Raw genomic sequence first — 13,309 nt, forward strand, 5'->3', positions numbered from 1 at the left:
AAACATTATGCTGAACAAAAGGAGGCAGATACAAAAGACATTACTGTATAATTCTGTTTATATGAAACTGTAAGAAACATAAAATCTGTAGTGACAGAAAGCAAGTAAGTGGTTGTGCTGAAGATGTGGATAGTGATGATGAGGAAAGGGCACAAGGAAAACTTTTAGCAATGGTAATATTCCACACCTTGATCATGGCAGGGGTTACTTGGGTGTATACATTTGTCAAAACTCATTAAACTGTACACTGAAAATGTGTGTGATACTATTTGTAAATTTTACTTCAAAAAAATTAAATTGTATTTCTATATATTAGCAATGAACGATTGAAATTTTAAAAATTCCATTCATAATAGCGTCACACAAAATACTACTCAGATATAAATTTAACAAAATATGTGCAAGCCCTATACGTTGAAAACCATAACTTGAGTTACTTCATTTCTGTAATTCTACATGTCCACTTGCAATTTTTATGTTTAAATTCTAAAAATAGCTAACAGAGTGAGAACGAGAAAGTGTAACATTTTTGCTTGGTAAGTGCAAATTTTAGTTGAATCAAAAAATATTTTACTAAACTGTAATACCTTTTAAACTGAAAATTCTTAATTGTTATTTTAAAACTAAAGAATAAGGGAAATGCTTATTATGGAAAATAACTTTGTCATATAGAGGAGGGGGTGCTAAGAAATTATTTGTGGTGTGAAGAAAATATTTGTGGTGTCAAATATATTACATATGTCACTGGTCATATCTGCCAACAATGACTTGAAGCGATGTTCTTACAAGTATGTGCCTGTGTTTGAATCTTGGTCCCACCACTTGCTATCTTTACAATCTTGGGCAAGCTGTTCCTTGGTTTCCACACACATAAAACAGGAGTAACAACAGTGCCTACACCTAAATCATAAGTTTGCTATGGGAATTAAATGAATTAATGCATGTAAATTACCTAGTACCATGCCTAGCACACAGTAAACGCTTGATAAATAACTTCTGTGATGACAATCATGCTTATAACACATTTAACATTAACACAGTAGTAAGCTTGAAATATCAGTTACTTACTGTGTGACAAGGTTTTTCTTCCCCTTAATTTCCTGTAATTGGTTAGAATGGTCAGAGTTGCCTATATTTAAACTTATTTTTATAATAGAAGTTAGACAGTAGGAATCATAAAGGTCATAAATCTGTGGATAAAGAAATTGGGGTCCATAAAGGTTAATTATATGCTTCAACTAGTAGCATCAGAACTGGACTCCACAGCTTCTACCTCTCAATCTAGTCTGTTAATCTTGGGATCTGGATACAGCCCTTTTAAACCCTTTTCAATCGTGACTCTCTAGTCAATGGAATGACAACAAAGTACTGGTATCTAAATAATACATAAGATTACATTTCACAGCTCAACCAGGATGGCTCTGGAAGTTCTGCACAAAAGCTCCTAAAGCTGACGCAGAAGTTCCCCTTCCCTGACCCCGAGTGGTTCAACTATATAAAGTTATTAATCATCAGTTAACTAGAAAATTATATTACTCAGAGTATCTCAGCCCACTGGCAGGGAAAAGATGGAGTTTCTTAAACTAAAATGACACGTGTTGGAGCAGTGATGAGGAAAACTCTACTACCCATAAAAAGGCCAATTGCTCTTCAAAGAGCTTTTGGTCTTATCTACTCTGAGTTCTATCGAAATTGATTCTCAACCTTGGCAGCACACATGAATCCTTTGGGGGAACTTTTGCGGGAAAACATGCCTAGGCCCCACTCATGGCTGTCTGCAGGTAGAACCCAGGCTTGAGAACTACTGCCTTATCTCACCCGGTTCAACCTCAGATTTTGTCCAATCGGCAGCTGTACCACTTCAGTTCTCTATTTAACTAGCAACCTTTACAACGGAAGTTTTTCTCTTTTGTCTTACAGAGAGCATAACGTGGCTTTGCTAGAACAAGAGAAATAATGAGTAGATTTGTTCAGTGTTCCACACGTATTTTCCCATGAAACCTTTACAGCAGCAGTCAGGTAAGCCAAGTCGATCATAGCATCCTGGACCTACAGATAAATTGCCCATAATTGCACACAGCTAGTAAGTGGCACAACTGGCCCTTGAACCTCTAATTCCTGCATATTCCTAAGCCTATGGTCTCTAGGCTGGACTCGCTCCAAGTTGTCCCAGAAGTGAGGGCCTTCCCTGTGATACAATCTTGCCCAATGTGGATTATCAGAGCAGTTCAGTGGTGGTGAGGAAAGACAGACAAGGGGAAACTGACCCAGTCAGGCTGCTTCCCCTGAGGCCAGAGAGCTAGGAACAACAGGGACCGAGGATGGCAGATCAATTGGGGAATAGAGAGAAAGTCCAGAAATAAGCTAATAGGTATATGATGATTTTAGGAAAATTAGGATATTTTAGAAGGGCTCTTTCTTATCTTATGGAATCAGAATTTTTATTCTTATGATTATATTATCATATACTTGAGGGATGTACCGTATCTTACTTGTCATGGTATCTGACCTGTTTCCCCTCCACTCTGCCTCCCAAATGCTTGGCAGAGTATGATGAGTGAATTACTGAATTAACATGTGCTGATGACTATCACTAGAAACATTAAGAAAACTGTCTCTATCCAACTGACTGGGTACTGCTTGAGCTTTTGATGTGCTTAGTCAGTCTCTAAAAAGCTGATTAAAATTTAACTATTGAGCAGATCTCATACTCTTGTTGCCTAACCCTGTTGGCAAATCCAAGTGGGAGGCAAAATATACAATGTGAGCACAGAGCTGGAGCAATGATGACTTCACAGCTAACGCTCTTGCCTCAGGTAGGTGTCCCCTCTCAGGGAGCGTGAGCACCCAGCTTAGGTCTGGTGGTTTGGGCAGCCTGTCCCTAAACAGCCCCATTTCTTACTGTGGCTGCACCAAGGGGTGGCTTAGGAGAGGCTTTTGGCCCTCCTCAAGCCCCTACCTTAATTTTCACCAGAAACTCTCAAAGTTACCCACAAGTATTTCAACCTTAGAATAGTGTGTTACACCTCTGCAATTTCAAGACAAAGCCTAGATCCTCCATTCCAACCAGTTGGCTGCCTCTAAGCGCATACTATAAAAATTCTGAATCCTGCGCATGGTTATTTATTCAACAAATATTTATTGAGTGGCTACTACATGCCAGGTGCTGGGAATACAGCAGTGAGGGAAAAAAAGACAAAAATTGCTGCCCTCCTGGCGCTAACATCTGAGTAGGAAGAGACAGATAAACTATGTCAGACCGGAAGGGAGGGGACAAGACAAGGATGGGCTAAGGGTGCAGCAGATTTAAATATCAGGCAAGGCATCACAGAGAAAACAACATTTTAGCAAAGACCCGAAGGGAGATGTGTGGATATCTGGGGGAAGAGCATTCCAGATCAAGGAATCATCAAGTACACAAGGCTGGAGATAGGATACTGTATTCAAAACTCAGGAAGAGGCCAAGGTGACTGAAACAAAGTGAGCAAGGAGAGCAGTAGGAAATAAGGTGAGAGAAGGAGGCCACTCAAAAGACAGATGTATTCCAAAGGAGATATCAGAGAGTTTAAAGCAGAGCAGAGAAAAACATACGAGGTGTGGTGGGGGAGATGTGAGGTCAAGGTGATTGGCACAGAATACACAGGTGAGAATTAGGTGTATGAAACCTGACCCTTAAGTTTGGTTGGAGTGGCTGAGTATAGAGAGAGAGAAAGGAAAGCAGCTTAGCTTGCACGATGCACTTAAGGATTTCAGAAAACAATGTTTCAGGTAAAAATAAGCAGTATTAGGGGCCAGACCGGTGGTGTAGTGGTTAAGTTCACGTGCTCCACTTTGGCAGCCTGGGGTTTGTTGGTTCAGATCCCAGGCACAGACCCACGCACCACTTATCAAGCCATGCTGTGGCAGGCGTCCGACATATAAACTAGAAGAAGATGGGCACAGATGTTAGCTCAGGGTCAATCTTCCTCGCAAAAAGAGGAGGATTGGTGGCAGATATTAGATCAGGGCTAATCTTCCTTAAAAAAAAGAAAAAAAAAGAGCAGCATTTGTTGCCTGATGCATTTTAAGTGATGTAGGAAAGAGAATGTTATGTATGGCAGTGACTTTATTCACTTGAAGGCAGTGACTAAACATCTGTGAGGATTAGTTAGTGAGGGGTAACTGAACATATTAAATCAAGGGTGCTTGAGAGGAACACTAACGAACCATTTATTGGAGGTACTGGAAAAGATTTATCTTTAGGGAAAGAGTTGGTTTGGATGAGGGTCTTTACAAAAAATGCAAAGTAATTTGACATTTTTTCAGTAAGGATTCAGTATGCATTTAATTGCTGGAACTGGCTTAAGTATGGAGGACCTGAGTTAGGTGACAACCTAGCAAGGGATACAAATATAGGCAGAAGGGTTTCTAAATTTTTCCTTACTTCATGTATTTAAGGGCTTAGAATTTTGTTCCTATGTAATTCTTCAAGTTTTTCTTTTACAATTATTTTTGGCATGTGTAGCTTCTGACTTGAGTGTCTTGCCCAAGCTTGTTAATACTGGCTCTTTCTTGAACCACCGTAAACTACCTCCTAGATCACTGAAACCTTCGACATTATGATGAAACATTGGACTGCTCATCAAGCATATGGAGAAGAGCACATTTTCCTCCTTTCTCTTGGTTTTGAGGAACCCAGCTTCCTTTATAAAATCTCTAAATTTGGTTTTCACTATTGACCACTTAGCCAACCAGAGCTCTACGGACTTGTGCCCTTGAACCTTGAGGGCTACTCCTAAACTCAATGCCAAAACTTCAGAAGGCAGTTTTATCAGATTTTCTCAACTTGAAAAAACTACACCATGGCAACCTGAGGATAAAATAATTACCTACACTGTCTATGGACTGCTGTACCCTTTAGGTTAAGTGTAAAAAAGATTAGAACAAGTCAAAGATCTAATTTTTACAGAGCAGATGCCGTCTCAGATCCCCATCTGAAAAATGGGTAGGAGAGGACTTGTTAGCTACGACTTGGATTCCTCTGAGTATTAGGCAAGCAAATGCACTTAAAATGCCTAGCACATTGCCCAGCACAGCAACTGCTCAGCAAAAGTTAGCAACTGTGTAATCCCTTGTGCTAAGTACAGATCCACTCCACAAATGAAGACAGACTGGAAGCAACGTAATGACCCAGAGTCACAGAGTGGCGGAGCTGAAGTGCGTTCACCCTGATATACACTAAGGCTTCTATTGTGCCATTCTACAAAGTGTAGGGGGAACCAGCAAATTAAGTAGACCCCCACACACATACCAACTGCTCCCACAGTTGTAGGGCTGGGAAGGGCAGAAAAGACTACGAAATCCAGAGCAACACAAAAAGTGCCAGTTCCCCAAAGAACCAAAGACCAGGGTACTATGGCTGCCCACAGCCCTCAGAAGTCTGAGCCATCTCATCGGCACGACCAGATCCACTAGGGACATTTACAAGAACTTCTATAAAGACTCCTTCTCACATCGAAAGGTGGCCACAGGGCAAGCCCTTACTCGCACCTTTCACTTTGTTTGAGCACACAGACTGCTGCATTTACCAAGAATTGGACCGTTTGGATTATTCACCACTAGTCTATATGAAGGAATATGGGAGGCTTTAAGAGGTGGTATTCACTATTTACCTTGAAGGGCTTTCCTAGAAAAGATGCCTTAAAAAGAGGGGTGTGGGGGGATGCTCTAAGTTTAGTGGTTAAGTCTCCAACACTTCAACGGATTGTGCTGTCCAGCTACTGAGGTGAACTGTCAAAGTCAGACTTCTTTCCCAAGAACAAAGACCAAAAGGCTGCCTTTATAGCTCTAACCCTAGTCAGTACTTTGGGTTTACCTTCAGAAAGGGCTGGAGGACTACCACCTAAAACGCTGGAAACAAAGACACATACACTTCCAGGTGTGGATTTTTATTTTCACAAAGAGACAACAATGCCTTCCCACACATACAAGTATTTACAAAACCCAACTGATTCACCAATCTAGAACCTGGGTTTTTTCCACTTCTCAACATAGTTGGGAACATGGAAACATTAATACCCACACAATTCCCAGAGATGGAATTTATCCATCAAACAGTGCAGATTACCTAAAAGTGCACTTACCTGCACAACTCAGTCTAAGAACCTCAGTGATACAAACCTCATGGCCAAGGTTTCATTAATCTATTTGGTTTCATACCATGCAAACCTGAACAAGTGTGCTGCTACACTAAACTGAAAATCGGTTCTCATTTTACAATTAAAAAGGTTCTCAACGCTTTAGCAACTATACAGAATATGAAGGTTTATTTCAAAAAAGAGTACATTTTTTTAAACCAGGATACACAGATGCACTTAATGTAACAGTACCTTCTGCAAAAATAGGTTACATAATACTCAGAAATGCAAGGAACAATCTTATTCTCTAAAAATTAGACAGCAGACTTTTTAAGCTTAGACAGCCTTCAAAATGGAGGCTGAAAAGGCTTGGTGACAAGAAGTAACTCTAGAGCCTGACACCACAGAGCTAATGCTGCAAATTAAACTACTACCACACGGCTGCAAACTATGCATATTCACACTGCGTTAAAATGGTCTTGATTCCAATCTTTTCAAATGTGTCTCAGTGCTGCAAGAAAAAAAGTTGAATGATACACAAAACTATTAAAAGTTAAAACAGAACTATTTAAACATCTTCTCCAAAATTGAGAAAAGCAATCATGTTAAATTTTAAAAAAAGAGAAAAAAGGAAAAGTCTGACAGAACTCTCAAGCAAGTCAGAGGTCCTCTTCATAAGTAGTCAAGTAAAGTTTACAGGAGATTTCAATAAATTATCTTGAAACCATGGCAGAGAGCTAATTTTCAGAATCGTCGTGGAGGTCCACCCTTAAATGGCTTAAATCCGGAGCCACTTCCTCTTGGCATGGAATTGCCACTGATTTGTACAATTCTATTAATTGGGGATGCATTACTGAAAAAGGTTTAAAAGAAAAAAAATGTCAGAGATCAAAAGAACAAATAATTCTAGCTAATACCTACAAAGTGCTTATCATTCATCAGGCACTGTTCTTTGTACATTACCCACACTAGATAATTTACTCTTTTCAACAGTCCTGTGAGATAGCACTATTACTAAGCCCACTCTACTGATGAGAAAATTGAGATCTGGAGATCAAGTAACTTGCCGAAGATCACAGGGCTAATAAATGGTGGAGCGAGGAACTGAACTTAGGCAGTCTTGTTTCAAAGCCCCTGTCTCTTAGTAAGCCATTTAATGGTACACACATGAATAGACTGGAGCAGTGGCTCTCCAAGTGTGGTCCCCAGATCAGCAGCATCAGCATCAACTAACAACTTGAACCTCTGAGCTAGAGGACACCATTCAAGAAACATTTCTGGAATTTTTATATGTATAATGCAACATAGTAGGCACTAATGAGTGACACAGAGAAAAGACCCACCAAAAAATGCTATAACAAATTTGGGAGATAAAAACACATAGTGGAGTGGTTCAAGTAGAATAAAATCAGATTACGGAAAGGTGTGAATACCAGGCTGAGGAATCTGGATTATATCTGTGACCTAGAGAAGCTGCTTGTGGTTTTGGAGAAGGTCAATGGTATAACAGAACAATTCCAACAGTTTAGTTTAGAGAAAGTGTGAATAATGGAGCAGGAAAAAGACTAATCTGGGAAGATCAGATAGAAGCTGAAATGAGGAAGAAGGCAGAATATCTATTATAAATATTTTTCTAAAAAACTGAACCACACTTAGAAATTTATAGTAGGAATGAAGAAAGAAAAAGATGAGGCCCATGCTTTCCCTGTCTGGGTGAATGAGATGTCTAGTGGCACTGGCAAATTAAAAGAAGCTGGAGGCAACAAATGGGACATGAAGGTTTGAAGCAGGAGAGGAATGAGTTTGCCTGTGACCTTGAATTTATGGAGACAGCAAGGCATTTACATGGAGATCACAATATAGAGCTAAAAACAAAGGGTAATGTCTAAAGTTCAACCATTTGAAGGAGCCAGCAAAGGAAATAAAAAAGGTAGAAAGAAAATTATGGTGCATTAGAAAACAGGACTGTTTCTGGGGCCAGCCCCGTGGCTGTGTGGTTGGGTTTGCGCCCTCCGCTTCAGTGGCCCAGGGTTTCACTGGTTCGGATCCTGGGTGCAGACATGGCACCACTCGCCAAGTCACACTGGGGTGGCATCCCACATAACACAACTAGAAGGACCTCCAACTGGAATACACAAATATGTACTTGGGGGCTTTGGGGAGAAGAAGAAGAAGGAAAAAAAAAAAAAAAGATGGGCAACAGATGTTAGCCCAGGAGCCAATCTTTAAAAAAAAAAGAAAGAAAAGAAAATAAGAGTGTTTCAAAAAAAGGAAAAGCAACAGTGGGATACAGTGCTTAACCACCAAGAAGCCTGAGAACTAAGAAAATAAAGGAATCTGTACTTATCAAGAAAAAAGGCATTGGTGACATTTAAAAACCAAAGGCAGAATGAGTGATGAGGCTGTACAGGCACAAGTATAAAAAACACTCACTTCAGTCTGATGGTAGATGAGACCAATAGAATAGTAGTAACTTAGGTGACTAAGCCAAGCCAATATCTCTTCTAAGACAGGGAATAGGAAAGCAGGAAGGGAGAGGCCAAAGACTTGCCAGCTGAAGGGCCACAATGGATGTTGGTGGGAAGAGGAAAGGAAGCTCGTCTCTTAGCACATGAACAGGCTTTGGATTAAATATCCAAAAGTTTTGCTAGAGTTATTTGAAAAGGAACAAAGCAGAACATACTTTCAGTTTCTTCTTCCTTTCTAGGAATTTTAGGAACGATAGGCAGTGAACAAGAAGATGGGTCCAACATGAAGTTAACGTTCATTATCTTCCGGATTCTGAGATACTTATATCTATGCCAGAATACCAATCAGTTAACTTACAATGAGGAATGTAAACCAATAAATTAACATCAGCTGCCTGCATATAATCTCCTAGAGATTTTTAGTTAATATGGGGACATTGGGCAGACCTAGAGTTGTTAACTATTTGCAATCAATCTCTAGAAACTATAATGACCTTTAAGGAAAAGATAAAGGTATGGTTGCATGCTGGCAAAAAGAGTCTTAACTGATTAACTACTTACCTTGCATGTTGAGATATCATGCCTGCTCCTGTCCGTCCATCACCCATTCTCCTTGCATCATGGTAGCCTGGCCCTTGAGAAGGTGGACCATGCCACTCTTTCCTTGGTCCACTTGTGTCCCGTCCATGCCGTTCAACCACATGTCGTTCTTCAGGATAGTGCTAAAGCGTAGTTTATTAAAAGAGAAGTCGTGACACCCTCAGCCTCATGCCAATTTACTTATGCTGCTGTGCTTTTCATGTGAGAAGCAAATTAATAAGATGTCCAAGAAGATAAAAGGATGACTAACACAACAGCATATGAAAACGGTGTCCATCTATTTTGTACTGAGAAGCTACTTGGGCTTCAGGATAGGCTATGGGGAAATGATTCAGCACTGTAACTTCTATTTCTACACCTTTTAGCACCCATGTTCTTTTTGACCCTTGAGTATTTCCAGATCTATATATAATGTCTGGATCTATATATATGTAAGAAGGCATAGCGAGAGGTCAAAACCTTAAGACAAATTAATGTTGGGTATTTGATCAGCATGCAAACAGCACATGGAAACAGGAGTTGTCACCTCATTTTACATAGTACTAGTTGGTGCAGTGGCTCTTACAAGGTCTTACGTCCATGACTACAAAAAACAGGGTAGTGAACATAAAAAAACAAAAGCCATAGAACTAAGGATCTGAGGAAAGAAAGTCAGAAGTTATGAAACTCAGCCTACAGGAAATAAACCTGAAGGGACCCCACAGAGATATAATACTGGCAGAACCTCTTATAGACTTACATTATGAAAAACAGAATTTTCAAGGGAGGAACAGGATCTCCTGCTCAGGACACCTTTCCTAAAAGGATATCTGAATGCAGTAGCTAGTCTATAAAACTGCCTTAAGTTTTACTCCAAATAAGGCAGACTATCCGGATTATACACCCAGTCTTCAAAGTTCTGTTCAGGGTAAACAGCTCAATGAACTGATCTACTGAACATTTCTATTTATTAGAAACATTAAAGCTCATAATGCCATCAGGCCCAATCTGTTTCATAAATGCTCTGGATGAAATAGAAAATGTACATTGATATTAGCTAAAATGCCAAGGGATTAAAAGATTTTCTAGTAAAAATGTTGCTAAAAAACCTAAATATGTATTCAAATACAAAACAGAGCACCCAAGTATAATGCAAGGAAGGATGGACATAGACACCCAATTCAGAATTCTTTTTTGATTAATACTTAAGAGGATATTCTATCTGTGCTACCATCAACCCATATGGCAGTATTTCATCAAGAGAATGCTTCCAAATTAGGTGAAAGGTTTTTGTTCGTTTGAATTACTAAGAGATGAAGACAATTTCCTCTGTCCAGGTTCATTAACTTACAAAACAGTCAAGTCAATAAAGTGTCACAAGAGTAAAAAGCAATTAAAAAATATAAAACATTCCACTTGCCTACCTTTAAAAATAAAAGAACAAAAAAGAGATAAAAGTTTTATTTCAGTTCTACACATTTAAGCTCTTTAATAAAGTAGAAGAGCAATGAGAGTTTTAAAAAAAAAAGGAAAAAGGGAAAGGGAAACCCAAGTAGGGGCCAAAGACTTCCCAGCTAGTTTGAAAGCCTCAATTTCTTCACAGGGAATAAAACCAAAATGATCATTAGGAAGGCTCATCTACCAAATCTAACAGTTCTCAGATGTCAGCAGGAAGTTGAACAGAAACGGAGTAGGAATTCCAAGCCTAGTATCTTACTTCTTTGGACTACTGATGTTCAACACTCACAGCAAAACATGGGAAACAGTCAGATCTTTCACAAGAAGCTAGTCTCCCTAGTTAGTCTAACTAATCTAGGCCACATCTAAAGGATAAGTCCTCTAACTCTATTTCTAAAGAGTTGACACTAACCCTTCACCAGCACTTACCTGGGCTCCACTCCCTCGGTCTGTGATCACTCCTCTGTCTCCTTCTCTGCTGCCATAGCCTGAAGCATTACTGCGATTTCCAGGGGGCGCCCCTCTCACACTGTGTCCTGAGACTTCTCTCCCAGATCGTTCTGGCCTTTCAACTCTTCAACAAAACCCCAAAACATATACGATCAGAACTCTATTATAACTTTTTTTAAACCCAAATGTATTATTTCCTAGGAGCTGGGCATGAGAGACTACACAAATACCTTGTTTCCCGTTTGTCGGTGGACATGCCTCCTTCGCTTTTCCAGGAGGTTGGTCTAGATGGGTTGGGCCCTGCTTCTCGAGGATGTCTAGGGTGAGTCATATCAGGCCTGTCATGGATGATCACGGTTCTCCTTTCATCTCGCTCCCCTCGCCTGTCTGTTTCTCTAAGTTCATTTCTTGGTGGTGGAGGCTCATTTCTTCTGGAATCACTAAAATTTTTGGGATACCTTTCAAAACCTGGATCTTCTCTTCGTGCAGTAGGGCGTGTTTTTTTCCCTTCACTTTGACCAACAAAGCGTTCTCGCCTATTGATTATCGAAAACAAAGAACAAATGTCCTGAGAAGTACTTACTTGGCCTTATTCCTCTTAACTTTATTTGCATAACCTACAATAATGACACCTTCTTTAAAAATTAACTTAAGGCAAAGCCACCAAAAAAGCCACCATTCTTTTTTTTAAAGTTTTTTTTTTTAAAAGATTGGCACCTGAGCTAACATCTGTTGCCAATCTTTTTTTTTTTTTGCTTTTTCTCCCCAAATACCTCCAGTACGTAGTAATATATTTTAGCCATGGATCCTGCTAGTTGTGGCATGTGGGACGTTGCCTCAATGTGGCCTGACAAGTGGTGCCATGTCAGCGGCCAGGATCCGAACCGGGGAAACCCTGGGCCACCAAAGCAGAGCATGTGAACTTAACCACTTGACCACGGGACCGGCCCTATTTTTTAAAGATTTTATTTTTCCTTTTTTTCCCCAAAGCCCCCCAGTACATAGTTGTGTATATTTAGTTGTGGGTCCTTCTAGTTGTGGCCTGTGGGATGCCACTTCAGCATGGCTTGATGAGCGGTGCCATGTCCACGCCCAGGATCTGAACTGGCGAAACCCTGGGCTGCTGAAGCAGAGCACGCGAACTTAACCACTCAGCCATGGGGCCAGCCCCTACAATTCTTGATTATAATATTTTTTTAAATTGAGCTAAATGTCTGGCATGAAGATTGGGCTTTTAGCATCCAGGAGGAATTACATCAAACACTCAAGTCACGACCAACCTGAAGGATGTTTCACTGCTCTGAACAGTGAGGCACATCCAAAGCCAATAGCCCTCCCACTTAGTTTTAAAAGTTAAGACGATAAAGCCAACCTACTCAACCTTGTTATGGTGGCCTATTAAACTAATTTTGAATACTGAATCACATTCCCATTAACAAAAGCCAAAACCAAACATATGACTTCTGAACACTCAGTTCTGACCTATACACCTTAATTAAGATTTTAATAGAGAACCAAACTTATCACTAGCAAGGCTCATACACCAAATACAACCATTTTCAACCAATCTATTTACCTTTCAAAAGATGAAGACTGTACTGTTGAACTCTCAGGAAACCTGCCCCTCTCTCGGTGATCAAAGTCATTAAATCTATTCTGTTGGCGAGAGTAGTCAGATCCGTGGCCGAATCGTGCATCTGTATCTAGAGACAACTTTTTATTCTCACTCCAGTAAGGGTCATCTCGCCTTGAAGAGAAATATTTGCTCATTTATATAAATTAGTTTGACAATAATGAAATAACACTTACTTGGAGTTATACATACCACATGCTAGGAACTGTGGATACAGAGGGCTAATAAACTCAGGACACAAAACATTCTGTTACAAGAACAAGCTAGCAAAGAATGAAGTAATAAATACATAAAGCCATACAGTGTTAGAGGAATTTCACAGGAGAGAAAATAGTTGAAAAATTATGTTTTAAAATTATTAAATGGAAAAGACAAATAAGATATAATACTTGATACCATTTTATAATAAAATTCCAACCAGCAGTATACAACCTTTTCAGCTATACTTTAGAAAGGTTAGAAGTCAGTCTCAAGCACAATTCATTCATTCCACCTATTTCTGCACACAGTCAACTAAATCTCACAGAATTTATATAAAGAAAATTAAAAGACTATATCATAGTTTTGAAATCTATTAAGAAGTATGAACGCAAACACACAACAGA

General features: G+C 39.7%; 1 protein-coding gene across 2 annotated transcripts in view; it reads right to left on the bottom strand.

Annotated features, from left to right (window-relative positions):
* Positions 1-6,286: 6,286 nt before the first annotated feature.
* SLTM (SAFB like transcription modulator) overlaps positions 6,287-13,309 on the bottom strand; it is a 42,918-nt gene continuing 35,895 nt past the window's right edge. For both annotated transcript variants that reach the window (XM_046652636.1, XM_046652635.1), the window contains exons 17-21: positions 12,648-12,818; positions 11,302-11,607; positions 11,051-11,195; positions 9,146-9,306; positions 6,287-6,969 (exon numbers count right to left, since the gene is read on the bottom strand). In XM_046652636.1, the coding sequence (XP_046508592.1) occupies positions 6,861-6,969; positions 9,146-9,306; positions 11,051-11,195; positions 11,302-11,607; positions 12,648-12,818 (892 nt within the window). In that variant the 3' untranslated portion in view covers positions 6,287-6,860. The remainder of the gene's footprint in view (positions 6,970-9,145; positions 9,307-11,050; positions 11,196-11,301; positions 11,608-12,647; positions 12,819-13,309) is intronic.

The sequence above is a fragment of the Equus quagga genome, chromosome 2 (genome assembly GCF_021613505.1).
Source record: "Equus quagga isolate Etosha38 chromosome 2, UCLA_HA_Equagga_1.0, whole genome shotgun sequence".
NCBI lineage: Eukaryota > Metazoa > Chordata > Mammalia > Perissodactyla > Equidae > Equus > Equus quagga.